At 56.4% G+C, this 25,944-nt stretch overlaps 10 protein-coding genes across 10 annotated transcripts; 4 read left to right on the forward strand and 6 right to left on the reverse strand.

The window, feature by feature from the left end:
- The first annotated feature begins 343 nt into the window (after window positions 1-343).
- On the forward strand, window positions 344-1,843 carry B0I36DRAFT_329179 (flavoprotein-domain-containing protein). Its single transcript, XM_046154690.1, has one exon. It carries the CDS (start codon window positions 690-692, stop codon window positions 1,656-1,658), a length of 969 nt encoding a protein of 322 aa, XP_046009023.1. The 5' UTR covers window positions 344-689; the 3' UTR covers window positions 1,659-1,843.
- Window positions 1,844-3,457: 1,614 nt separating this feature from the next.
- B0I36DRAFT_351769 (dynactin subunit 5) lies at window positions 3,458-4,192 on the reverse strand (the record flags this gene model as incomplete). The annotated part of the gene is made up of 3 exons (XM_046157044.1): window positions 3,458-3,776; window positions 3,838-4,082; window positions 4,154-4,192. The coding sequence occupies 3 exons, from the start codon at window positions 4,190-4,192 to the stop codon at window positions 3,458-3,460; spliced, it is 603 nt and encodes a 200-aa protein (XP_046009024.1).
- An 862-nt stretch (window positions 4,193-5,054) lies between these two features.
- On the reverse strand, window positions 5,055-5,573 carry B0I36DRAFT_365471 (uncharacterized protein; the record flags this gene model as incomplete). Its single annotated transcript, XM_046159139.1, has 1 exon — window positions 5,055-5,573. The coding sequence occupies one exon, from the start codon at window positions 5,571-5,573 to the stop codon at window positions 5,055-5,057; it is 519 nt and encodes a 172-aa protein (XP_046009025.1).
- A 650-nt stretch (window positions 5,574-6,223) lies between these two features.
- B0I36DRAFT_365472 (uncharacterized protein) lies at window positions 6,224-7,187 on the reverse strand (the record flags this gene model as incomplete). Its single annotated transcript, XM_046159140.1, has 2 exons — window positions 6,224-6,899; window positions 6,979-7,187. 2 exons carry the CDS (start codon window positions 7,185-7,187, stop codon window positions 6,224-6,226), a joined length of 885 nt encoding a protein of 294 aa, XP_046009026.1.
- Window positions 7,188-7,981: 794 nt separating this feature from the next.
- Window positions 7,982-9,703, forward strand: B0I36DRAFT_249247 (uncharacterized protein; the record flags this gene model as incomplete). Its single annotated transcript, XM_046150460.1, has 2 exons — window positions 7,982-9,247; window positions 9,368-9,703. 2 exons carry the CDS (start codon window positions 7,982-7,984, stop codon window positions 9,701-9,703), a joined length of 1,602 nt encoding a protein of 533 aa, XP_046009027.1.
- Window positions 9,704-10,533: 830 nt separating this feature from the next.
- On the reverse strand, window positions 10,534-10,985 carry B0I36DRAFT_329188 (uncharacterized protein). The gene has a single exon (XM_046154691.1). The coding sequence runs from the start codon at window positions 10,839-10,841 to the stop codon at window positions 10,674-10,676; it is 168 nt and encodes a 55-aa protein (XP_046009028.1). The 5' UTR covers window positions 10,842-10,985; the 3' UTR covers window positions 10,534-10,673.
- A 1,842-nt stretch (window positions 10,986-12,827) lies between these two features.
- Window positions 12,828-13,265, forward strand: B0I36DRAFT_351772 (uncharacterized protein; the record flags this gene model as incomplete). The annotated part of the gene is made up of 1 exon (XM_046157045.1): window positions 12,828-13,265. One exon carries the CDS (start codon window positions 12,828-12,830, stop codon window positions 13,263-13,265), a length of 438 nt encoding a protein of 145 aa, XP_046009029.1.
- Window positions 13,266-14,653: 1,388 nt separating this feature from the next.
- B0I36DRAFT_386205 (centractin) lies at window positions 14,654-16,652 on the reverse strand. The gene is made up of 3 exons (XM_046161097.1): window positions 15,904-16,652; window positions 15,059-15,829; window positions 14,654-14,986 (listed from the first exon to the last, which is right to left on the reverse strand). Exons 1-3 carry the CDS (start codon window positions 16,210-16,212, stop codon window positions 14,924-14,926), a joined length of 1,143 nt encoding a protein of 380 aa, XP_046009030.1. The 5' UTR covers window positions 16,213-16,652; the 3' UTR covers window positions 14,654-14,923.
- A 2,858-nt stretch (window positions 16,653-19,510) lies between these two features.
- Window positions 19,511-20,077, forward strand: B0I36DRAFT_365477 (uncharacterized protein; the record flags this gene model as incomplete). The annotated part of the gene is made up of 1 exon (XM_046159141.1): window positions 19,511-20,077. The coding sequence occupies one exon, from the start codon at window positions 19,511-19,513 to the stop codon at window positions 20,075-20,077; it is 567 nt and encodes a 188-aa protein (XP_046009031.1).
- A 2,524-nt stretch (window positions 20,078-22,601) lies between these two features.
- On the reverse strand, window positions 22,602-25,859 carry B0I36DRAFT_386208 (Neutral/alkaline nonlysosomal ceramidase). Its single transcript, XM_046161098.1, has 2 exons — window positions 25,297-25,859; window positions 22,602-25,240 (listed from the first exon to the last, which is right to left on the reverse strand). Exons 1-2 carry the CDS (start codon window positions 25,506-25,508, stop codon window positions 23,068-23,070), a joined length of 2,385 nt encoding a protein of 794 aa, XP_046009032.1. The 5' UTR covers window positions 25,509-25,859; the 3' UTR covers window positions 22,602-23,067.
- Window positions 25,860-25,944: the final 85 nt, after the last annotated feature.

Below are 25,944 nucleotides of genomic sequence, written 5' to 3' on the forward strand. Positions count from 1 at the left end.
TGTGTCGCAGGGCACAGGCGGGAATACGGCGTTGCAAGGTGGCAATGGGGTGGTGGTGATGTTGGATCTGGCTAGCACGATGTCGCAATGGCGGCGGGCATCGAATTTTGGTGCACACCCGACCAACGGTCCCGATTAGAAGGACATGGGCGGATGATGTAAGGAGTGCCGAAGCCGCTGCAAGTGTGCCGGCGCCGGGGGCCCTGCGACCAATGGAGTTGCCGACAAGCAGTGCTAAGTCAGCAGCAGAGTCCCCCCAGGGCAAACGTTACAGGGGGCTTGTCTAGAACCCCGCGGAAGCTCACTCACGGACGGCGAGCGTCTCACAAATCAAGCAACTTCTGCAATTTGTTACGAGGCTGTATAAGGCAAACAGCGCCGCAGCTACCATACCTTTTCAACTCCATACTGCCAGTATAAACGTCCTCACTCACACGACAAGAAAAGTGCTTTGCGCCACATTCTACGGGCTAAAACGTTCGCAAAAATCTGGTCCAGCTACACTTATAGACGCAGTTCAAATAAAGACCATATTGAGCCGCTGGGTTGCTCCATATTAGTCGGCATCTGAACCTCGAAATCCACCACATCCGTTACACATCTCTCCGCATCATCCGATCCCAGATCATTGTCTCCAATACAAAAGCACTGCGAGGGGAGATATCTCTCTCATATAAAAGCTCCAAAAAATGAGCCAGTCCTCCGCTATCGAGGGCATAACTTCGTCCCTCTCGGACAACAAAGTCCACCTCCTCCTCGCGGCTTCCGGCTCCGTCGCAACCATCAAGCTACCCCTGATAGTAAAGACCCTGTCAGAACGGTACTCCCAACCTGCACAGGGCTCATCGTCACAACAACAAGACAGCGCCCATGGCGGCCTGAGCATCCGCATCCTCCTGACCCCCTCAGCAGCCCGCTTCCTGGACGGCCAGTCCGCGGAGCAGCCGCGCCTGCAGTCCCTGCTCGACATCCCCGGGGTGGACGGGATCCACCTCGACGAGGACGAGTGGCGGGAGCCGTGGAAGCGCGGCAACGCGATCCTCCACATCGAGCTGCGGCGCTGGGCGGACATGCTCGTCGTCGCACCCCTCAGCGCCAACACCATGGCCAAGATTGTCAACGGGTTCGCGGACGGGATCCTGACCTCTGTCATCAGGGCGTGGGATGCGAGGGGCGAGCTGGACACCGATGTGGTTCGTGGTGGTGGTAGCAGTATTAGTAGTAACGGGGCTGTGAGGGGCGAAGAGCAGCAGCAGCAGGCAAGCAGAGGCCCGATCACGAGGCAGCGCAGCAGTCGGAAGAAGCGCATCATTGTCGCACCAGCGATGAACACAGCCATGTGGCGGCACCCGGTCACGGCGAAGCAGCTCCGCGTGCTCGAGGAAGAATGGGGTGTTGCTGGAGAGAAGGAGGCCATGAATGGCGGGGACAGGGGACAGACACCCTCAGCCGGTTCAAGGACTGATACTGAGGAAGCTGACAGGAACATAGCACGGGATGGGGCGAAAGAGAGCGAAGAACAGGAGAACGATGGGTGGTTCGAGGTGCTGAGGCCGCAGCACAAGATTCTGGCCTGTGGTGATATTGGAGATGGCGCGATGATGGAGTGGACCGAAATAGTGGCTATCATCGAGGACAGGCTGGGCCTGAGTTCGTGAGCCGCCTGAAAAATTGTCATGCAGGCGGATAAATACCTATTCGCAAGCAGACGAAGCCCAAACATGGTGTACTCATACGTCACTGCAGCACGCGAGGGAGAATTTACGCAAGGTAATAGATGAGTCGATGTTGTACCATTGTCCATTACCAGTCACAGTAACACGTATGGAACAAAAGCCACAATATGGGCTACAAGGGTCCTTAAGATATGCTGCATATACCCGTTTTTCCGCTACGTTTCGTTCCAGCTCCAATCTGTACAAGTGGTCCTTCTCCTACATGAAAAATGCGATCCATAAAGCTCAGCTTTCCTCGCTGTCACTCGCAGACACGTACTCATAAGTGGTCGCGTATACGTAGTCTGTCTCTTCTTCCTCCACATCGGGGTCGTCGCTGTCGTCCATCTCTGTGTCGCTGTCTGTCTCGGAGTCCAAGTCCGAATCCGAATCTTCCTTGGGATAGTCGTACAAGTATGCTTCCGGGTTGGATAGACCAATAGTAAGTGGATCTAGTGGTTGCAAATCCATGGTGGTTTCCACAGAACTCTTGTGGTTGCTGTTGTGTCGTTCTGCCTCGGCTTGGCGGATAGATCTCCTCCATTGCCTAGCGTTGTATTTTGTGCGACGAAGTTTGGCGCGCCGAGCCGATCTCTGTAGCCGCGCGAACTCTTCCATAATCTCTCTGTGGTTGTAATCCGCATCTTGTAGCCCTTTGATATGTCGAAACTTGGCTAGCTGAACAACATAATGAAAGTCTTGTTTAGCCAAGATAGGCGATCTCCTGATCAGTTGACGAGCAGCTCCTCTGAAGCGGATGAGGTCGCGGGCTTGCGCTGCGGCAGCCACGTACGATGGGCGCGGCGTAGGGAGGTGGTGGCCTTCGGATAGCGGCGCTGTATGATCATCTCCACCGTCGTTTGTATTCAGCTGTTCCCCATCCTGTGTAGTTGGACGAGGTACATTTTCGAGGTCTGGAATTGCATGGCCCGGCGAGCGTTGGATTTCTGGACTTTGGTTGTGGGCATCTGAAGATGAGATCGTACGGGGGCCTTGTCGATGGACACCCGAGGCCAATTGTAGTTGAGGCCCCTCTGGTGAGGACGATATCACCGAGACGTAGTTGTGCTCTTCCTGGTGGAAGAAGCTCGTCCTGTGTGCGCCTTGGTCCGACTGCACCTGTGGCAATGGTAGTCCTGGTGAAGTGGTTGAGTTGTCCGCTGGTGTGGGTGGCGGAGGCAATGGTGATTGGGTGGCTGAGTGCTCTGAGTGCGTCCGCGGCAGTGATATCGGTGATGATGGCGATGGAGTGCCCGAAGGGATTGTGTCCCAGCGTTCCATAGCACGCTGTTGTTTGACCCATTTCAGGAGTGACCTTGGCCATTGTTGTGTGGCGGCCACATATGCGTGTTGATTCATGGTGCAGTTGTTGGGTCTGCTTCAGACGATTGTGATAGAGTGGTGTTGGTATAGGCTCAGACTGTGTCTCTGGGGCTGGTTGTGCTTCTGTGTATCTGCGAAACAGAAGAGACAGGGTGTGTAATTCCCATGTGGAGTTTGTGTGGTTTGGATGGTGTCTGACGTCGACGTTGAGGGCACAAGACGCTGGCCTCCTGCTACTTTAATAACTTTTGTCACTGAGCTGTGGTTGGTTTCGGAGAAAGAGTCCAAGTTTCCAGCGGGCACTGGAGAAAGGGCAGACACAACTCCGATAGCCAGGTAGCCGCCAACACAGCGCATCTGTTTTCTTCACACAGACCATGTCGACTGGCTGGCTCGACCCGAACAAAGAGAGCCATTGGTTATATCGCCATGGGCTGCGGGTTGTTGCCGACCGTCTTGTAGAGCTCCTTAAGCTCAAACGCCTCGTGGCCACCCTCTGGGACTTCGCCGACAACTCGGGCTGGTTGGCCAGCAACAATGCTGAAACTCGGGATGACCATGTTGGCGGGTATCACGGTGTCTGGCAAGATGCGCACATAGTCTTTGATGATTGCAAACTCTCCGACAACCGCGTTCTGCCCGATATGTACGTGGGATCCGATGGTGGCTGCTTGTACGACTGCACCCTCTCCAACGAACACATGATCTCCCAAGCGTAGGGGTAAGTATGTGAAAGCACTAAAGCGCAACCCCAGTCAGCATTGGTGCAGTGGCTTAATGTTCGCTCATTCTGGCTCACCCCTTGTATGTACGGCCCGGCGGTGTCAAGCAGCAGCCTTTGCTGAGGAAGCAGTAGCGCCCGATGGCGACGGCAGTGTTTGAAGCCGGAGCTGCGCCAGCTGCAGCACCTGATGCCGCTGATGAAGCCGTGCGGGAGAGATCACCACGGATCATGGCCTCTGCCTGAATGACGGTCTTGCCTCCTAGCATGATGTGTTGCGTGCCCACGAGGACGGCCTTCCTGGCGACCTTGTTGCCCGTGTCCTAAGATAGCCCAGGATTAGCTGCCGTCCCACTGTCGCCATGAGTGTGGGAGACCCTCAAAGATGGCTCACCGTCTCGATGTACTCGCCTCTCGGCTGTTTTCGTGACATTTTGACCTGGTGAAATTGTGACAGGAACGCTTAGTAGCGTTGATAGTTAATGTGATTGCCGCAGCGTACCCACCACTGTGGATTGTGTCGTGTTGATGGAAGTGCAGGAAGCATCGACGCCGTGGACAGCGGTCGGAGATGACCTTGGACAGTATATGTACTGTGTAGAGTCGTGCGCGCGCACTGGCTTTCTGCCCAGTCGTCCTTAACCCTCTCCACTCTTTTCTGCCTGGGTTCATCCAGCACTGTGCAATTCCTGCAACTACCCAATGCACAGGAATAACTAGGAGCGCCTTACATATGCTGCATACAGAGAAATTGAGCCGTAGGAGTCAATCTGCTCCGCTCTCTACAGTTACAGCGCGTTCGTTTAATTCACGACGTTGCATGTTCCGTTATCATGCTTGCAGGGGACCACCTACAAGAACGGCGGGTCCATTGTCGTGAATGATACGGCGCCGACAGACTCTGACGGGTTCATGTAACAGTTTCCTAGGACATTGAATCTTGGATTCTGATTCATGATTCATGATTATGAGAAGGAATCTGGAGTCGAGAAAGCCAATATTGCGACCCCCCGGCTTTTCCGGATAATAGTAACTCTGCTCAATGTCACCTGGTGTTCGCAGTAATCAAAGATGTGGCAGGCAGGGTATGCGTATTACTGAATATGCAAAATAACAACTACGGCAATTTCACGTCTCTGACTTGCTGGCGAAGGCCACCATTCTCATGCAGATTTTGTCACACGAGGGCGATAAGGCTTTGCAACGATATCCTAGTCGTTGCTGTACTGGAATCATGAGTCTCCATGTGACCAATCATTGCTACATTGAAACATAAGTGCTCGTGGTTCCCGATCTCACTGCCTGCCCTCAGTCTGTTCATCATATCCCGGGATGAGCACCTTGCCATCCACGAGGATGTCCTCCTCCCAGCCCACCAACACATGACACCGCTTCCGATCAAACAGGTACTCCTCGTCCGCAAAGATCTTGTCCACAAAGACATCTTCCCCACCCATCTTGGCAATGGCATCAATATCCTCGACCCAGATCTGCACCACCGCATCATATTCAAACATGTCGTACTGGACGTGCCGGTTCGCCGCTTTCCGCCCCTCGGACGACGGCCGCGCGAGCTCCCGCGTGGCCCTGGTGCAATGGTACTGCGAGTACTTGACGATGCCGTGCTTCTTCATCGCCGCGATGGGCAGGCGGGCGTGGCGGGAGCGCCAGTGCTCGTGGAACTCCGCCTCAGTGAGAGACGGATTGCGGTAGAGGTAGCTCGTGTATTTGAGGAGCTTGCCCGGCGGGGCGTCGCCGCGGTTTGCAGTCATGGCAGGAGTTGAAGAAGATGTCAATGAAGACGCCTCCGCCATACTGGCCACTTCGATTGAGTGGTATGAAAGCGTTCGATGTGTTATGATGCGACGAATGTACAACAACTCACGCTGACTCTCGGGATTTGAGAGCCTGACAGAAGCGTTTATTGTGTTCTTCAAATGTGAACGACACTGTCAGTGTCGCCTTGTTATCTCGGGCTGATTTTTACTTGGACTCGAATTAAACAATTAGCTGCACCAGCGCCACGTGTAAGCGGCTGAACCTAGAGTTCCGGATAACCTCATCCCGGACCGGGAACTTCTCCGCACTACCCCAGAATCTGCACGATGGGCTATCTCACCCTAGATCGTTCAGGGAGCGCGCAGATACGTGGAGTAACCCCAGTGAGTTCGATCTACTTCGAACAAGGTCAAACACACAACACAAAAACGCACCAGGCGTTATCAATGTGTGGTCTGGTCAATCTGGGGAGTAGTGATGACTGCGTCTCAGTACAAGATTCCATCTTCAAGATGCCATTTACTGACGCCATTTGCGGGTCCCTACCTTGTGACGGACTCTACTTTACTGGCTGCGCCACATATGCAAACATCCTCAGAATTGGTGGTAATTTTCTTATTCATAGCTGACAACTCTATGGCGCATGCTTGGCTCTTTACCGATATATTCATCTAGTTCGTAAAGATCATGTCTTGCTCTCTTTCGTCTTCTTACTTGTTGCCGAGCCATATGTCAACGGCGCAAGAAGGACTAGTATTATGCATCCACTGATCAGGAAGAACGACCCCGCCAGCCCGCCCGTGCCTCTAGTGACGTCAAAATCTCTAGGTAGCCCCGAGCGACGACGGGCGGCGCGCATGGCCTCCTGGTTACGCCCAGTCTTCTCGTGGCTCACACGGTCAAAGTGCGGCACATCGTCTGCATGGCCAAAGGGATCTTGCCCAGGCCCCATGCCGCCAGGACTCGTGCCTGACGCTGACCAGTGGTCCTTGGTCGTCGAAGAGCTCCCGCGGCCACTGCCCGCGCCGCCAGTGCTGTCATCGTGAGCCTCCCTCCGCTTCTCCGTGTGGCCGCCCCAGCCTCCACTGCGGTAGAAGCTGGGTGGCGGACCACGATAGGTGCCGCGACGTTTGCTAAGACCAGATGCCGGACGACCGCCAGCTGGACCGGTGGATGAGTACGAGCCTGATCGACTAACCGCGGACTTGTTGAGGTTCATGTGGTCCCGATCGTAGGCGGCCCGCTTCGCTGGGATGGAAAGCGTGCTGTAGGCTTCGCTAATGCGCATAAAGCGCTTCGATGCGGACGGGTCATTGCGGTTATGGTCGGGGTGGTGTGCCTTGGACAGCTTGTAGAATGACCTGGGAGGAGAGCACGAGGTTTTAGGATCGAGGTCACGAGACGCGGCAAAAACTGCCGATGGTGGACAGGGAAACGAACTTTTTGATGTCCGCAGGCGTGGCGCCTGGCTCGAGCTTCAATGCCTCATAGTGGTTGCGCGCCTTGTCAATCTGTGCATCCTGACGACGAGCGGTGCTGTGAAGGAAGGCGGCTGCCGATGTCGGGCTGGCCACCAGAGAGGCGGCTGTGAACTGTGCCTGCCGCTGGGCCACCGACGTGAGAAAAGAGCCTGCGAGACGGGGTGGCATGCCTCATCCCGGCTGTCGTGCTGCGGTGATCAGAGTGAGGGTGGGTTGGCGACGAGGGGGAAGAGATGGTGCACCATCAATGCATCGCAGTCGGTTGATGGTGCTCTGCAGAGAAAGCGACTTGGTGACGACATGAAGATGCGAAGACCCTGGCGACGCTAAGACCCCACACGGTTCGCGTTACAGTGCGTGCAGCATGTCTCTCTACCTCATGCGCCCCCGGTCATTGTCGTAATTAGCTCCCGCCCCTGGGAACATTGATAAGTGCCGTTCAAGCCTAACGTGGTTTCGACACCGTCTACCACGGATATGTACAGCAAGTCTCGTCTCAATCAATGGCTTATGAAGTGCCTGTGCCCGGAAGAGTTCGATGTCTGGCAGGCAACTTCTTATTCCTAAGCTGATTGCAGAAATGACCACAAAGCTGTGGTCTTTCAGAGCGCATTGATACGCGTAACGGTTCGCTGCATGGAACAGATTATACTGGGCCACCACCCCTGGCCTGTCGCGCGCGGCCCCATTCCTCGACGACCGCCGTGTTTTTTTGTTTGGTTCCAAGACCTCCGTTGCTGCCGGCCACATTTCCTCTGCTTGCCGCAATTGCCTCAATTCTGGCATAGAACGAGGTCATCTTGTCTACTCCCGCGTCCTAACACGCAACCGACCGACTGACCGACCAGACCCGATGAGCCGCTCACGATAAAGGCGTGCGTCCACTCCCTACTCCCTTCGACACCGGCACCAGGGCCCTGGACCCCTGATCCACGCATACACACACCTCTCTCTCACGCATCATGGTGAGGGGCATCTTCAGCCTGCGCCGTGGCGTCACGGGCATCTTTGTCTTCATCTTCTTCGGCCTCATCATCACCGCCTCGTACCTGCTCGAGGAGGGCCAGAGCTCAGAGTTCCTCAAGAACCTGCCCATCTCGAATCTCGGCGCCACCACCCCGGGCGGCAACAAGGGCAACCCAGGCAATGTCGCTGCCAACGGCCGGCCGCCCAAGCGTCCCAACAACGGCCATCCGGCCCCGAAGATGAAGCCCGTTCCGACTCACGTCCCGCCGCCCATCAGAGACCCGTTCCCGCTCCTCGAGCGCGGCGAGCGCCCCCCGCCGATCCCCTCGTACAACGTGCCCCGTCACGAGATGCACCACGAGTACGGCCTCGACTACGTCCCGCCGCTCTTCATCGGTTTCACTCGCCAGTGGCCGATGCTGCTGCAGTGCGTGGTTTCGTACATCACTGCCGGCTGGCCGCCGGAGTCCATCATCGTCGTCGAGAACACGGGCGTGCAGTTCTCGAACCGGCAGGGCAAGCTCTCACTCCAGAACCCGTTCTACCTCAACCACGCGGTACTGAAGCGCCTCGGCGTCACCGTCCTGCAGACCCCGGTGCTGCTCACCTTCAGCCAGATGCAGAACTTCTTCCTGTCCGAGGCGCACAACAGGGCGTGGCCGTACTACTTCTACTCGCACCAGGACAGCCTGGTGTACTCGTTCGAGGACGGCGCCGACACCGTCCACCGCCCCGGCGACCGCGAGTTCGAGTTCTACGACGACGACGAGAAGCACGACATCATGAACCCGCCGGCCGCAGGCAAGAAGGGGTACCGCACCATCTACGAGAACGCGCTGCGGGAGCTCAACACGACTCTGGACCGCGAGGACCACTGGGCCTTCCGCTGGTTCCAGTATGACCATCTGACGCTCGTGAACCGCGAGGCCATGGATGCCGTCGGCGGCTGGGACAACCTGATGCCCTACTACGGCAGCGACTGCGACATGAACGCCCGCCTGGCCATGGATGGCTGGACGATGAAGCACCGCCGCATCGGCATCATCAACGACGTCTCGACGGTCCTTGACGACCTCATTGTGCTGTACCGCGACAAGAATGTCGAGCCCAAGTGGACCGACCCAAACCCGCCCGAGGAGAAGCCCAAGGAGGAAGGCAAGGCGGAGGAGAAGCCCAAGCAAGAAGAAGAACAGGAAGCTGCAGCGTCGACGGACGAAGCAGCAGCAGCAGCAGCAGCAGCAGCAGCAGGCGCCACGTCTGAAGTCGACGAGGAGATCGCCGCGGCCCACAAGGCCGCCGAGGACGCGGACAAGCCTACTGAGCGTGTCCGCCTGCGCCGGCGGGACGACGGCGACGAGCCGCACCGCGACGACGACCCAGAGGCCATTGAAGGCTCGCTGTCGTACTTCCGCAAGCTCGTCAAGACGGGCAACGACATGGGCAAGTACAAGTACCGGGACGACGAGTGGCGCAACACGTGGCAGCTCTCCCAGCGCGGCGGGCAGGGCGAGCCGTACTACTACAACTCGGACGGCTTCGCGCAGTCCTTCTGGATCCTTGCCGAGGCCGGGCGCGAGGTGTACCGGCAGAAGTGGGGCCACGGCGGGTGCGACCTCGTCCAGGAGACGGCGCTCATCCCGTCGGACGCGTGGCTCGTCGAGCCGGACTGGATCACGGACGAGCCTGCCGCGGAGAAGCCCAAAGACGGCAGGAGGTGAGAATTGGACGATAGAGAGACCTGCGTACGAAAGAATATAGACATGGGGCGCGCGAGGGTTCGACGCGCATAACGCTTGTTTTCCTGGAAGGAGTTTGGTCTTGCTCACAGTTTAACTTGTTTGAGAGGACCGGGCTCTGGTTCTGACGTAATATATAGACCTTGTATATACCAACAAACAATCAGTTCTCCACCTATGCGTACGTGTGGGCGTGAATATGTGTGTGTGTCTGTGTCTCTGCGTGTGCGTGTGCGTATGCCATTGATTTTATGTCGGATGCAGAAGTGCCAAGTTGACTCTGGTGGTTTCCAGATCTAGAACTGGGTTAAGCCGGCCATGTCCATTTTCGAATCACGTCCCTGGCCATGGACTTTTCCTTTGATATAGCTGTCGAGCAACCTTGGAGGTGTCTTACACACACCAGAGACGCAAGAGAATGGCAGAGGCCCAGCTTGTTTCCTGTGAGATATGACGAGTATGTCGAGAAGACTATGGACAGCTGAGAAGAGACTAGCGGGATGCTAGGAAATGAACGCCTTCACTTGTCAGAGCTGCCCAACCACTACAACGGCATTTCCCTGGTTGAGGCCAAATCGGGAGTTGTGCCTGCTGCTGGGAATCCCCATGCAGCTATTTGATCGACACATTACACTTCGTGCACTGCAGTAAACGCCCCGCGTGGATAGCCTGCCCGTAAATAAGCAAACCTCCGCACGGCACGGCACATGGGCGAGCAAGGTCAGTACTTGCTTGCAGTTGGGAGATTTACGGACATGCAGTCCTAGAACACCTGCTAGACGAATCATCGGCGCTGATCTCGCATGTGCTATGGACATAATAGCAGGCTGCCGCGCTGCATCGAAAAATCGGATTGGCCTGCTGTGCGCAGACTTGCCACGAGGTCCAAGCCATAGACACATGACACGACATGTTTTTTGCCAATCATCTCGAGCGCGCCAAGTGGCATTGATCAGTGATGTAGGATCCGCATTGACCCCGTGCAGTGCACACAGGTAGGCGGCAGCGTCCAATGTCGGCGTCCGCCGTGTCGCCTGGGGCTGGGCCACAAACAGCGGAAAAAGTTTGGCTGGTCAGCTGTCCCGTTTTGATGCATCTGGTTCCGAGCTTTCTTTGTCATTTGCTTGGTTAGGTCCAGGCCAATGCCCAGGGGGCAGTGGGCAGGGGCAGCAGGGATTGGGCAAGAGCACGAGTTTCTGTCGTCATTTTTTCCCGCCCTTGTGACGAGGTTCCCCAGGTTTCTAGACTGACTTGGCGCTTGTCCACGGCCGCTTGCTGCAGGCACCGGACAGGGGTGGCGAGGGGTCACTGAGCTTTTTTTTTTTGCTCCTCCCCCTCCTTCCCTGTTCTGTGCCGCCCCTGCCAAAGAGCATTGTGGGCAAGGGCTGAGACGTGCGCGAGACCAGTCTGTGGCAGGCTCTCAGCGATTGAACGGCAGCCACTCCAGGCGATCTTCGGCCCTGGCGGTGTTGAGTCACACACTTCGTCACCGAAAGAAATCTTGGCCAGGAGGCGAAGAAGGTCACTGCCGTCGAGGAGGCGCCTTGCTGTGTCATCAAGGTGCGACAACGGCGATGGCGGCATGACCAAGGTGTGTGTGTGTGCCTGACATGGAAGCACGTCCTCTCTCGCCTTCCACGGCGTCATTCGCTCCAGCAGACCGACCTCGCCCCTAAATCCGTCTACTGCATTCACAATGGCAGTGAAAGCTGTTGCCCAGCTATGCCGCAGGTGACCGAGCCTGGGCGGCCTGCAGCAGGGCGGACGGCGCCGGTGTGCGCCCTGACCCAGGGGCCTGGCGCGGATGGGATCTCGCAGGTGCCAGATCTCGCGGGCGCGAGAGGGGGCGACCGCCAGCGCGCGCAGACAGTAGTCATATGGCCTCAGCAAGCACTGCTATTGGTCCACAGGCTGCAGGCGTCAAGGAAAATAGTGCCCGAAGCCGCGACGCCGGCCAGGCGCAAGCTGGGCGTGAGGAGTTAGGGCAACTAATTAGAGTAGCGCAACCAATGCGCGGGCCCGGGGGCACCACAGCACGCTGCCAGATGGTGCCACTGGCTGAAAAATCCTTGGAATGACTGGACCTGCAAGGTTTTGCTATGCCGTCTTGGGTATGCACACGCGGCGGCTGTGAATGAGGCTCTGCGGCCAGCTCGCCCTCTCGGCACCGCCGTGGACGCTGGCTGGTGCCATGAGATGCGCTGAAGCCGAGTGCTGAGCCCAGCTGGGCAGGTGCCGATGTCGTCAGCGCTGACGGTCATGTTGTTGATGATGCTCTGATTGTTGTGCAATGTTGCGAGACAATGACGAGGAGAGACAATAATGGCGACACCCGCGGAGACGCGAGGGGTGCAGCCGGCCAGCCAGCACACTGCGACACTGGAACACGCCAGCTCGGTCAATGCATCGTGTGTTGGTTGCGTGCTTTGGAGCGGTTGGCAGGGGAGTGCAAATGATGGGGTAAACGTTAGGTAATGTGAGGCCCGCGTGATGGGCTCGAGTGGTGTGTAGTGGCTCGGCACAGCAATGTGTTACCTAAAAGCTTGCCAGGGCCGGGCCCGCCGTCGCCGTCACGCGCCTGCCTCGACGGTCCTGCTACCCCGGATTCCACCAGCCCGGGCCCACTGCGGCGCCGCAAGTGTTTTTTTGCACAAGGTTTTTTCGCTCCCTGCCCAGGTCTCTGGCGGGCTCTGGCGGTCTCTGGTGGTCACGTTGCGGGAACCTTCGACGCCGGCTGATGAATGCCCGTGGCGCCAGCACCAAAACACGCACACGCCATCACCGCCCCGGATTTGCATCCACGCCCGGCCCGCAGAAAAGAATCTGTCCGTGGCACGAGACGGTTGCAAATCCTTGGCTGCAAATGTTTTATTCTTGGCTCAGGTGGTGTGGCCTCCTCCTGCCGTGACTGCCACGGCTATATTAGACCATCGTTCCTGCCCCGAGCTGGCCTGTACCTGATCGCCCACTTACACGCCTGCCCATCAACAGAGTAACCACCACTTACACACACACACACACACATACTCATACATACCTACAACAAACAACAACAACCATCAACACCACAAACCACCACCACTCTCACACAACCTCATCTACAACAATGCCTCGCTACACCATCAACGAGCCTCACCCCACCGTGGCCAAGGACGCCTTCATCCACGCCGGCCGTGGCGGTGCTGGTAACCACTTCCGTGCCCCCGTCACCACGCCTGCCTCGGGCGTCACCTCCACTGTGAAGCCCATGCCCCCGACCTCTGCCCGCTTCTACTCGGGCCGCGGCGGTGCTGGCAACGCCCACGCCAAGGCTGAGCGCCCCATCATCTCCTTTGACGAGGAGTACGCCCGCCAGTCCGCTCGCGAGCAGAAGCTGCGTGGCCACGTCGGCCGTGGCGGCGCCGGCAATGCCTACTCCAAGGCTACCGTCGACAGCGTGCCCGTCCGCAAGGGCAGCGATGCCTCGAGCCACCGCTCCTCCACCAGCTCCTCCAGCGTCCGCTCCGGATTCTTTGCCCGTCTGAGCCTCGGCAGCAAGCACTAGAGCGTTTCTCAAAGGACTGAGAAACAAGCCTCTTTTTGCATTTATTGCCTTTGATTATTCCTCAGCACGGCGCAGCGGATCATGACACTCTTCTCTCTTATTCACAATGACGACACAATAATGCCCTCGGGTTGACTTCTTGAACTCGGGTAACCAAACATCAGCGGCACAAAGGAGCAAGGAACGACGGAAAAGTTGCTTTTGGATTTTCATCTCATTCCCCACATCATCACATTTACAAAGCACAGCGACACACAATCATCATTGGGGCCTCAGAGACAAAGCTCCACTGCGAGAGATCCTTTACGGTGCAGACGATTATACCCCCCCGCTCATCCCTGGCTGGCAGATTCCGGGGCATTTGCATTGCAGCTCAATCTTTTCCGAGAGGCACGCAAATGGCGGGTGGTGTTCATTTCACTGCTTCTTCTCTTGTCAATTTTTGTCATCTGGTGAATTTTATTCTGGTAGCGATCGGATTTGTTGTTTTTAACGGACGGATATACCCAACCCCCAAGATACCACTTTGAATTTTTCGCTTATTGTACCAATACAATACAATCATGAGACATAAACATACAATCTGACCTCGTTTCCTGTGATTTGCGTGATGTCAAAAGTGCCCAGAACAGTACCATGTACACCCAAAGCAACATGCACTGAAGCCAAGTTGTCATTGACACAGTGAAACCCGGAATATGTCCCTGTATGGCCTGAGACTGCGGACTATGTCCGTAGTTTGATCACCAACATTTTCCCGCAACGGCAACGTGGTCATCTACAATCTCCCCACGGCCATTTATGCGTCAAACCCAAACACCACACCCACGCTTAATATGTACGCTCGTTGGTAAGGCACGCCCATGCCTACCTGCGATGCCTCCCTCCCAAATCCCAGCCCCGAAAATGGCCCTAGTCTAGACCACACCTGTGATTAGAACACACGGAACAACCTGCTTCCTTCCGTGTAAATGAAGCATAAATATGGATCAAGGGAGTGTGTACCCTACGGAAAAAGGCAGACCCCCCCTGCCATCCTGTTTCGCCCCATCTCAAAATTCGCGGGCGACCTCATTTTCTACGTGTGAGAAAACAGGCTCTGATCTCGACTTTGACTCTCTTTGAGTGGACCGTCAACGGGAGTCGGTGTAGAGCCTACCATCACTTCACATCTAGGAACGCTCGAGCTGTCGGGCGGCACCAAATCTGCCGAGGGGCTCTGAGGTAAATAGACTGTCATTGAGTGGATGTACACGGGGAGGCATGTGTACATATCTGTATAGTAACGATGGCGACTACTGATACTACAGTGCCTGTGGACAACAACAACAACAACCGGTCACCTTTCCTGCTGATGATTTATAGAACCGGAGAAGAGAACAGGTGCAGGGACGCGCAACGCGTGCCAGGATTGCAGTCAGAGGCAGAACAAAACGCTGGCAACTCCTGGGTATCATTAATCTAGATAACTCGTTCCACTCTAGAAGCATTTCTTTTTGTGTGTCTTTTTTCTTCGCCCTTCCCCTCTACACTCCCAGCATCCTCACCTCGTTCACCTTCTCGGCTGACGTGACACACCTTCCCCCTCCGCTCCCCAACGATCAATGATATATGCACAAGTTGAACTAGAAGTATCCGGGTTGCACACGCACAACCGCTCACGTCAATTTGGTGTGAATAATGTCCGGGTTCTCGTGCCAGTCGTCGATGCTGACCCACATCTGCAAAGTGTTCGTAATTAGCTTCGGTGGACATGGTGAGCATAACCACAATTCACTGTACAGAATACATACCTTTCTGAACGTGCTAAGGCCAGCAAGGATACTGCCTCCTATCCAAGTCGAGTACTTCCTCTCCGGCGGCGCAAAGATCTTGATGCGCATGTCCTTCACCGCCAGCCGCTTGACTTCGCTCAGCAGGCGGTCACCAAAGCCCTTGGTGAGCGTGCTGCCACCCGATAGCACAATGTTGGCATACAGAGCCTTGCGCAGGTCCAGATCGGTCCTGTTGATCGAATCGGTCACAATCTGTTGGATGCCGGGGTACTCGAGGCCAATGATCTCGGGGTCGAACAGGATCTCTGGCGCGCGGAACCGCTCCTGGCCGATGCGTAGCTTGTTGCCGTCAGGTAACGTATACTCGGCAGACTTGCCCTGCTCGAGCTTGCTGCTGGCCCAGTCTTTCTCCTCCTGCTTGGGGTTGAGCGCCACATATGATACGGACTCCTTGATGAGCCGGACGACCTCCTTCTCGGCGGAGGTGTGGAAAATGTAGCCGCTCTTCCGCAGCAGTGTCTGAAGGTGCTCAGTCACGTCGCGACCCGCAACGTCGATACGCCGGATGGACGAGGGGATGGCGAAGCCTTCGTATACCGGAACGGCGTGCGACACACCATCTCCCGAGTCTAGCACACATCCAGTGGTACGGCCACTGGCGTATAAAGAGAGGACTGCTTGAATCGATGTGTAGAGAGCGGGCACGTTGAATGTCTCAAAGAGGATCTGTGCAGCAGTATCTCGGTGTGATCTTGGGTTGAGCGGCGGCTCTGTTAACAAGACCGGGTGCTGCAGGCAATCCTCTGTCAGTTCGTTGTCCTCGAGCAAACCAACACAGTCATCGGAGTGTCTCCCAATCTTACCTCCTCGCTCATCGTCTTGAGTCCTTCGCTGTACACATATTCCCAGATCTTCTCCATGTCGTCCCAGTCCGTGACGATGCCATGCTCGAGCGGGTATCGGATCTTGAGCAAGCCCCTGAGCTCGGAGGCCGCCTTCTGGCCAATAAAGACCTCCCCTTCGAGTGCGCCCGCAAGCACGCGGAGATGCTTGGGCCGGCCGACAAACGACGGGAAGTAACATTTTGGCAAGTCGTCGCCCGCAAAGCCTGCGCGGATCGTCCCCGACCCGTTGTCGAGCACTATCGGCGCATTGTGGAGGGAGTCTGTCATGGCGAAGGGTTGCTTTTGAGGGTGTTAGGGCCAGGCGGTCTGGAGCCTGGACCTGGCAGCAAAGCGGTGGGTGTCTCGTTGGGGTCTGTCCACAGAGAGAGATATGTTTGTGGTGAGCTGACTTGGCTGCGCCTAGCGGTTCGCCGTATGTTCGCAGCAGCGGGCGTGGCTGCTCACAATTGTCGTGGAGGTGCGGTTGTCGTGTGTGGTACTCTGGCAGCTCCACTGCCACCTTGACGCCAGCTTCCCCCAAGTTTCTCGTTCGGGGTGCACGGGGCTTGAAGATGGTTGATGGGCGGCGACCGTGACCAATCCTCTAGTCTGGGCAGGCTGCCTCGTGTCGTGTCGACGGCGCGGAAAAGACAGGCAGTGGTGCGTCCCGGCGTGTTGTCGAGGGTGCGATGGGAGTGTAGAAACAAAGTGACGGTTGACGTCCTGGCTGGACGTTGTTCCTGAACGCGCCCACTGGCTTGCCCCTTGCTCCTGCCATTTCGCGGAGCTCAAGCGGCCTTCAACAGCAGGGGTCCCGCCCCAAAAGCGGTTTAGCGGGACAGCTCGAGGCTCTGCCCCACCACCGTGGCACAGTGACAAGAAGTTGACAAGTATTGAGTTAGTAACGCACAAGCACTCTCAATTGTCTTTGTCTATGCCAATTCTGAGGCCAAGGGCAAATGATCGGAAGTGTCGAATAATCAAACAACTCGCCAGTTTCCACAGTGAGTCTTGCTGAAAATGGTGGTCCACTTCGAGCTTCATCCTCAGAGAGACTGGACTACCGCGACAAATCACAGCCTTGACAGACTTACCTTCGGGGTCTTCCATCGACTTCAGCGTGGATTGGGATAAGCTACTAAAACGGCTTGAAACCCACAATCAGGTGGGCAAAGGAAGCTCCTGACCTGGTTTTCTCTGTCCTAGTTCCAGTCTGATCACTTCACTTCCACCATGTTCAGTGCCGAACTTCCAATGTTGGCAAGCCCATATCTCTAACAATAAGGTTGCCCTCGCACCCGTTTTGCGTTTAATTGACGCACTTCCCAATCCCAAGGCCCTATAGAGACCACGGAAAGAGGCTCAAAGCCATAAGACAATTGACAGACTCTGGCTATTCTGGTGCAATCGCAAATTCCAAGCTTTCGTTCCTCACGCTCTTGACTTACCTAGCAGGCCCATTCCATGACAGTCATCGCGCGGGAACCCGTTTTACATGTTCACGCACTATATTTAGCATGCAGCGGCAAGCTATCTCGGTGTGGACCGATATTCATTGTGCTACAAAATACAGTAATGTTCCACCTGCGCCGTTTGTACCTGGGTCAACCAAATTCATACATGATGTCGAGCCGGACTCCTCTTGAGAACCTGCAACTATTGAACTTGAGAAATATCGCCCACAAAACAAGGCTCCAGGCCCATACCAGAACCAACCCCAGACCGTAACGCGTTAAGTGAGTGACCTGAAAAGGGAAAAGCAAAGACGTGGTACATTGCCGGCCTCGTTGAGCAGTCAGCAGCCCAGCCGGAGCTGGAGCCATTCAGACTTTCACCAGCTTAATAGGCTCCCCGAGCGCGAGCATCAAGGGCATGCTTCTTGGGTTTCTTGCCATGACGTTCTGTGGCCGGAGCTGTGGTGGCCGCAGGAGGCGCGGTGACGGAAGAGACAAAGGTCACTGTGGCCGTCTCGGTAGTGGCAACACATTCCGAAGGGTTGGCAGTGACGGTAGTGGCAACACACTCCGCGGGATTGGCGGTGACAGTGGCGGCGACGCACTCTGCAGGGTTGGCAGTGACGGTAGAGATAGAGGTCACCGTGGCCGTCTCGGTAGCAGTAGCAGTGACGGTGATGGCCTCAGTAATTGTGGTCACCATGGGAGGCACAGCGCCACCGATGGGGACAGCTGAGGGAACAATAGAAGTCGGGTGGACAGTGGGTACCTCGAGCGTCATGGTAACAGTCGAGACGATAGGGCTGCCTGTGTTCTCACCACCGGCAGTGACGGTCACGACAACAGTCTGGTGAATGCTGGTGGTTTGGCTGACAATCTTGGTGGTGATCTGGCCATCCTGGCCCGATTCAATGGCCGTAGTGGCAGCCGGGGGCGGGGCAGTAGGGGTGAAGGTGACGACCTGACTGATGGTGGTGGGGATTGAGCCAACTCCGGTGATTGTCACATACACAGTAGACGTGACCGGAACATGGACGACTTGGGTGCTTGTTACGACGGACTGATCAGGCATTGTGATCGTGACGATGTGTGTGGAAGCAACAGGGGGGGCAACAACGGTGGCGTCGGGGCTGCCGGCAACAGGAGCCGTGGAGCTGGTACCGAGAGTGAGCTCGCCGTTGCCGGGGGTGGCAGCTGGGACCGAGGCGGGAACGGTCACAGTTGCAATGTGGGTAGCAGTCAAGGAAGCCATGACAGAAGAGGAGATGGCGGGAGCCTCGCTGACAGGGCAGACTGTAGTCGTGACGCCAATGACACTTGTGACCAAGATGGTTGTGACAGCGTCAGAAGGCAACGCGGAAATCAGAGAGGTCTCGGTCGCGGCTGGGCAGTTGGTGATCTCTGGGGCGCAAGAGATGATGGTGTCCACGGTGGTGGCTGTGATGGTCAGAGTGGTCAAGCCGGCGCCAGCCGCGGTCGTGGACGAGTTGGCGAAAGGAGGCAGGATTGGTGTGATAGTAGGGAATGCAGGAACGGTCCGAGTGTTGCTGGCTCCGGCAGTCACGTTGCCAGAGCTGGAGGCAACAAGGAAGCTGGAACTAGAAGCAGCCACTGAGCTGGAGCTGGCAGCAGCAAGGACGCTGGAGCTTGAAGAGCCAGTGGCACTGACAGGAAGCGTAGAGGACGCAGCCACAACAACGGAGGAGCTGCCACTAGGGACCGAAAGGCTCACATTGCTGGAGCCGGACGGAACCTGGATGACGGGGTAGGTTGTGGGGATGGAGTCGCCGATCGGGGGGGCGGTGACGGTCAAGTTTCCAGGAACAGAGATCGTTGCCAATGCTGAGCTGGAAGCAGCGGCAAGGACCGAGCTAGACGAGCCAGTCAATGCTGCTGACACTGTGGAAGAGCTGGCCAGAGTGCCGACGGAGCTGGCAGTCGGGACAGAGAGGCTGGCGCTCGACACAGAAGCGTTGGCACTAGGCACAGAGAGAGTAGCGCTAGATGAGCCAGAGATAGCCACGGCAAGGGTCGAGGAGCTGGCTACGATGCCCGAGGAGCTCGCAGCGGAGACATTGACGCTGAGGCTAGCCGAGCTGGACGGAGCAGCAATGACGGGGTAGGTTGCGGTGATGGGAGCACCGATAGGAGGCAAGGAAAAGGTAGAGCTGGCCGACCCAGAGACGGAGGCCAAGCTGGAGGCCGATGCCGCCTCGGAAACGGACGCAGATTCTGATGCAGAGGCTGAAGCAACAGAGGCCGAAGCAGAGGCCGACGCAACAGAGGCTGAACTAGAGGCGGATGCGACGGAGGCCGAACTAGAAGCTGAAGCAACAGAGGCTGAAGTAGAGGCCGACGCAACAGAGGCGGATGTAGAGGCTGACGCAACAGAAGCTGAACTAGAGGCCGATGCAACAGAGGCTGAAGCAGAGGCTGAAGCAGAGGCTGAAGCAGAAGCCGACGCAACAGAGGCCGACGCAGAGGCCGATGCGGACGAGCTGGCTCCAACAGGCGGCAGTGAGAAAGACGCAAAAGCCGAGGAGCTGGAACCGCCGATCGGGGCGACGCTGGACGACGTCGCGGCGACAGAGACCGAAGACGAGGCAAGGCGGGAGACCGACTCCGATACACTGAGCGAAGAAGCGGCCGAGACAGAGGCGCCACTTCCAGCAACAGACGGGATCGAGAGTGTTGAATAGGCCGGTGTGGTGGTGCCGGCAGCTTCTACGCTGGACGTTGTGAGTCCAGAGGACGCAGACGAGGAGCTGGAGGCGACGGCCGCTGCAGATGAGAGAGACACAGACACTTGGAGGAAATGGTCAGTATCCAAGACAAGGTGGATTTTGGCAGATACAACCATCATCAAAATAGTACTTACAGGTCTCTACGGGAACACTCGAACTAGCCGAGTTGACAAGGAGAGATGACGAAGTGACATTGGTCGTAGGAGGGGCGATGGTTGGGTAAGCCGCGGCCTCCCGGCGAATGGGAATATTGCGAGCTTCGCCCACGTGAGCAAGCAAGTAAGCCACGGCAACGGCCGAGGTGTTTTTCTTGGAGAAGAGCATGTTGAACGTAAGAAGTCAAGGGCGTGTGATGCGTATGCGTTAGACGAGTGAAGACGGGGTAGTCCTGCTAGGCCGAGAAAAAGAGGGAATGCAATAGGTGACCAAAGCACCTGTTCGGTAAGAGACAGAAGTGACGAGACCACACAGTGGACCGCGAAGGATAAGCAAAAAAAGAAACAGGAAATCGTAAAGAAACTGGGCCGTCTTGAAAGTGACGATGCTGAGGAACACCAGGCAAGATGCTGAACTGAAGCAAGGCAGGGACCGACTTAAGTAAAAGCAGGCTCGACAAAGATCAGTGCAGGGGCCGGGGCACATATCGTCAGTTCTGTTTCTTCTGACAGGCAGGTCGCTTGGACTCAGCAGTGTCAGTGCTTGTAAACCTGCGGCTCAACCCTGCGAGCTCCATCTGGATGTGGGCAGACGCCCGAACGATGGCCAAGTAGACTATCCATGCCCAAGCGGATGTTGAAGATGCTCAGGCACCCTCAGATGCTCATTGGGTGCCCAGACAGCAGGGCCCCATGTACATCCACCGATTAAGGCTTTTGAGCCTCGGAGAAATAGAAACAGTGAGCCTCCGACCTGGCCGGATCGACGGCAGGCTTCGTGTGTCACGACCCGGCAAGGGCAGGGATGGCCGCAAGAAAGCACGCAGAAGACGGAGGTGGCTGCGTGCCGCAGGCTGTCGCCATCTCCACCACGTGTGCTACCTACGGCTTCAAATAGAGTCTCCGCTTGCACTTGACGCAGAGAGCCAAGGGGCCAGACGGCCAATCAGGGGAGGCCATGGTTCTGGAGTCTTTCCCGATGGAGCAGCCGCGCTGTTGCAGGGTCGCCGGCACAAGCATAAACTGCCGCCAGCCAGGGTCTGTCGAGGCGGCCTGCGTACTGGACCAGCGAGCTGGTCGGCCGATCGGGAGCAAGCCAGGCACTGCGACTGACAGTAATATTTCTTCCCACCACCGGCTTTACCGCTCACTCTTAAGGACTGCGGTTTCAGGAGGGCGACTATAGTATATCTCTGGTTGCATAACAAGGTGCGAGCGCTGTGGCCACCGACGAAAGAGACTGAGACTGGCCATTGTTGCGCTCGACGAATGTGGGTGCCTCGTCGTTGTCCGTCCGTGGAAGATCTTGGACGTCATCAGGCGGCGGCGGCGGCATCTCGATATGCTGGAGCGAGGAGTGGGCAGGCAATCTGCGGTGCAGCGCCATGCCCGATGTTTGGATGGCTGCGGGCGGCCTGAGCGGAGGTTGGAGGACCAGAGCGCCCGTCCGTCTAACAGATGGGAGGAATACCGTTGGGCTGAGGCGCAATAGGGCTTTGACAGCAGAGGCTAAAAAGAATGGATGCTGCAACTCAATCAATGTCAGGGACGAGATCGGCAGCTAGCAGCGGTGGTCATGCACAATCAAGCTTGGCAGGTGCGCCTCAACCGCTGTGGGCACCACTCGCCTCGCCTGGGCAGGCACAGGGTCTCTTGTCGAATCTTGTCCCCGCGCGCTGTGAGCAACAACATCAAGAAAACCTTCTCGCACCACCTCTCTCGCAAGGGGGGCGCCGAAGCCGCGGACCTGAAGCATCCCTGACAACTCCAGACGTCGTGAATGATGTGCAGACCATGTCCAGGGCTGGCCAAAGTACCCTATTGTATGGGGGCCAATCCGCAACCAGCCCCCCGGCTGTCTGGCACCAGCTCAAAACACACAAACCCATTCTCCGCTGGTGTGTTTCAGCACTCTTGTATGGAGACCGACCAGAGACCCCCCCTCGCTGCATGAACCTCTCGCCCGCACCGCCTCTTTCAACCTCAAACATGCCTTTTGCACGTGCCTGCCTGCTTTCTCCCAGCTTTTTGCCAGCCTGTCTGCTCTCTGCCCAGGCCAGATGTGTCTAGCTCCGATCTGTGCCCCATTTCCCATCTCACGATCGCGGGCGGGCGGCGGTGCTTTTTTACACGGATCAATCCTTCCCAATCTCGTCGGCACACCTCTCGCATGTCCTAGCACGCCGCTAGAGCACATTACCCCAACAGCAACTGGCGATGTCTCTTTTTGGTCTTCTGTCTCGGCTTGCTGCACCACAGATAGATTGCAAGCGTGTTTCACCCAAACATTGTTGGGTTGATTGATGGCTGAGCAAGATTGGCATGAAATGGTAGTCCTGCCCCAAGGATCCCCCGTTCGTGTGTGGGTGTGTGTACACAGCCTCCATCTCGTGAGAAACCCTCTCCGCGGAAGAAGAACATGACGTCCATAATACTCTTTTCCTCGTTTATTGGTATTAGAGGATGGGCACTTGCGAGGCTAGCATTTAGTGCTCTCTCTCTCTGTATGACATACCCTCGCGCCTTCATCTAGTCGCGGCCGAGAAGCATTTCCACAATATTGCCAGTCTTTACATAATTGCTTTGAGAAAAGCTTTTATCGCGAAATGTCCGCCAAGGACACTTCGTGTCGCATGAAGGGTATTGTGATCTGAGCTCCCAGCGCGGGGAGCTAGACAGCAAGAAAGGAGGGGGCTGAGTCGCATCCACGATGGAAAGCGCCCTAGAGTCAGAAAGGGGAACGGCAAGAAGACATTGTGAGACGGAAAGTGCTCTATCTGGGTATCCAGTCTACTGTGTAATCAGAAACTCCCCACTCACGCCCTCAAACGCCGTGATCCCCCCAAAAAGGCCCTTTGCATCTCCAAAGTATCTGATTCGGTATCTCCCGGGCTCGACCCACGGCTCAGTTTCCCATGTGACCTCGACCTCGCTGTGACCCAGCAGCCCATTGGTGCGTGTCCATCGAAAGACGAGATGCCAGTCGCTATCATCACGAACGACATCCCATCCCTGGTGAGCCGTCCTGGCATGATGACTTCCAGCCCTGGCCAGTGTTTTTCCGCGGCGCAGCTCGTCCTCATCCGTTCCCTCCATGTCAGAAGAAGTACTTGGCTCAGAGTCGAGGTGAAGCATTTCTACGACGGCGTAATTCTCTTCCAGACGCAGATTGTTTCGCGGGTTTGCACCGACGAATCGGACCGTGACCTTCCTCCCCCTCTTGTAGCTCGGCTCGACATCCTCTAGCACATCTCCAAAACTCTTGAACAGCGGTGCCGAGTCCTGAACCACGGGCGAGATAAAGTTCAAGCTGCGGTTGCTATTGTTTGGTGGTTCTGGCCCGCGCGGCGGCGGCGGCGTGGTATGGCTCGACGATCCAAGGCTGCTGACATATGAAAGTGTCACGTTGATGTAGGCCGCAAGCGTGTGCGGCCCGTATAGTGTGCTAGCACCCTCGTAGCGCTGGATGCTGTACTCCTCCTCGGTGGTGATGTAGTGGGTGTAGCTATTCGCCGGACCTCCAATCACCACGACAGGCTCCTTTGCATGAGAATCATGCCGGAGGAGAGTAGCCTCGGCACCAACAGCCTCTTTCCAGCGTCGCCCTGCCATAGTGGTCGCTTCTCCGGGGCTGACAATAATGACAAACTGGCCAACGCGAAATACCTGAACATCAACGACATTTGGTGTCCACTGATACGGACTGAATACTTCCCCGACATCAAGAAGAATGGGTTTCGGGTAGTGACACGAGATCTGCTCCTGGGTCGGCTCCTTGAGGGCTCCCGAGACGACCTTCCATACTGGTGATGTGTTGTTAGGATTCCCATCGTGCTGTGTAAAGTCAAAGGCGCCCGGCCCATCCGAAGTGCCTGCCGCAAAGGAGTAGCCCAGAGCGGCTGGGCAAGTACTGACTGTCGTGCCATTCGGAAGGCTGAATTCAAAGTAGGACATATTGTGGAATGTGTGGAAAGACTTGACCCAATTTCCCCTGACGGGCGATCCGTGGTGACTCATGTTGTCATACAGTCGCCTGGCCGGCTCGAATTGTCTCCTGCCTATCTCATAGCAGGAGCTGGTGCCTTCATCATCCTCAGTGAAGAATGGTCCTCTCGCGTGACATTTCTGCGATCGGCCGTCGCTACAAGTGCTGTTTTCAAACGAGCACATCTTGCCTGATCCATCTTCGCACCAGGCACCAAGTACGTTCGGACTGGTATCGCCGACATTGGCTTGCGAAAACCCGGCGACAAACCCGTCTGCCGCAGAGGCATCGCCGTGGAGGCTCTTCTCAAACAGAGTCGCGGCCACACCTTTGTTGTCGCCAGTGACTATCGTGTTATTACCCAACATAGAAGTGCCGTGGGTAGGGAACCACGTCAAGACGCCAATATTCTTTCCATCCGAGGAGCGTTGGAACTTGAGCAATGTCAGGTCCTTTTCGACAGAGCCGTCATCTTCTGAGCTGATGTTGTACTTGGCACGTTCCTGTGCTGGATTCGCCAAGTAAGCAAAGAGACTTCGGTTGATATTGGCGCCAAAGACCTTGGTTGTGCCAACAGTCAAGTGCCCAGGCGCGAGAGATTCGTGCGCCCGCCTGATCGACAAGAGAGCGCCTTCCACTATCGCACGATAGCTTTGTTGGTCGAATCCTTTGCTAGTGATTTGGGGAAGTAGGTAATTTAGCCAGGCGCCTGGTCCGGAGTGGGAGTGCGTTCCTGTGACGGCGAGATTGTGATGACCATAGTCTGCGTAGCTGCTCCCTAGTTCCCTGAGGCCCTCTAAAATGCCATAGCGGACCGCTGTATCCCCAGACTGAGTATCCAGAACCAGGTAGACGAAGCGGTCACTTGGGTTAGTTGGATCAGCAACGATGAATGCTCTCGAGTAGAGTCTCTGCCGCAATCCGGTCCCGACCTGGTTCGGGTCTGCATAGCCCATGAAGTTGAGCTCGACACAAGGCCTGCATTCTGATCAGCGGTAGTCCCACGTGTGAATACATTCATGCTGTCATCCTACCCAGTGATGTCGGCCTTGCCCACGCCAAGGAGGTATTCGTCTCCACTGTCTTGGCGAGCATGGTCAAAGGTCCACAGTGACTCTGTTTCCCCAGTTTCGATGAAAAGTAGATTATAAGAGAAAAATGTTACAGCAGTAATGAGGAGGACGAAGAAGGGAAGGACTGATGTCCGAAGCTGCCGACCAGGGCCGCTTGATTCAGATGGAGGCATCTCTACACGAGGTTACAGAGATATCATCCTCCAAAGGGCAACGATGATTGAGCTCGAGAGCGATGTTGGGCCAGGGCAGGATATATGGAAAGGCTGCGGGGCCGATATCTGAGTCGTGGGGGCGGTCGTAGTTTGACTCGAGCAGCACGAGTCTAATGATATGCGATGCGTCGGGATCGAGCTACAAAAGACTTTGAATGATGATGATGATGGTCGCCTGACAGACCGGGATGCTGAGACCAGGCTTCAGTCATGGGGCATGAGATGTATTCACGTGGAGGGCTGCCTGAGGAGAAGGTTCGTGGTTGCTCCGACACCACGAGTATCAAGCTCGAGAACCTTTGAATTGTCAGCTGCCAAGTTGTAACTGCCGGCAGCTTCGGCTGGGCCCATTCACGTCAGGCACGTACGTAGGCGCCTGCAGTCTGGCAGGGAT

The sequence above is a fragment of the Microdochium trichocladiopsis genome, assembly GCF_020744255.1.
Source record: "Microdochium trichocladiopsis strain MPI-CAGE-CH-0230 chromosome Unknown B0I36scaffold_8, whole genome shotgun sequence".
Taxonomy (NCBI): Eukaryota; Fungi; Ascomycota; class Sordariomycetes; order Xylariales; family Microdochiaceae; genus Microdochium; species Microdochium trichocladiopsis.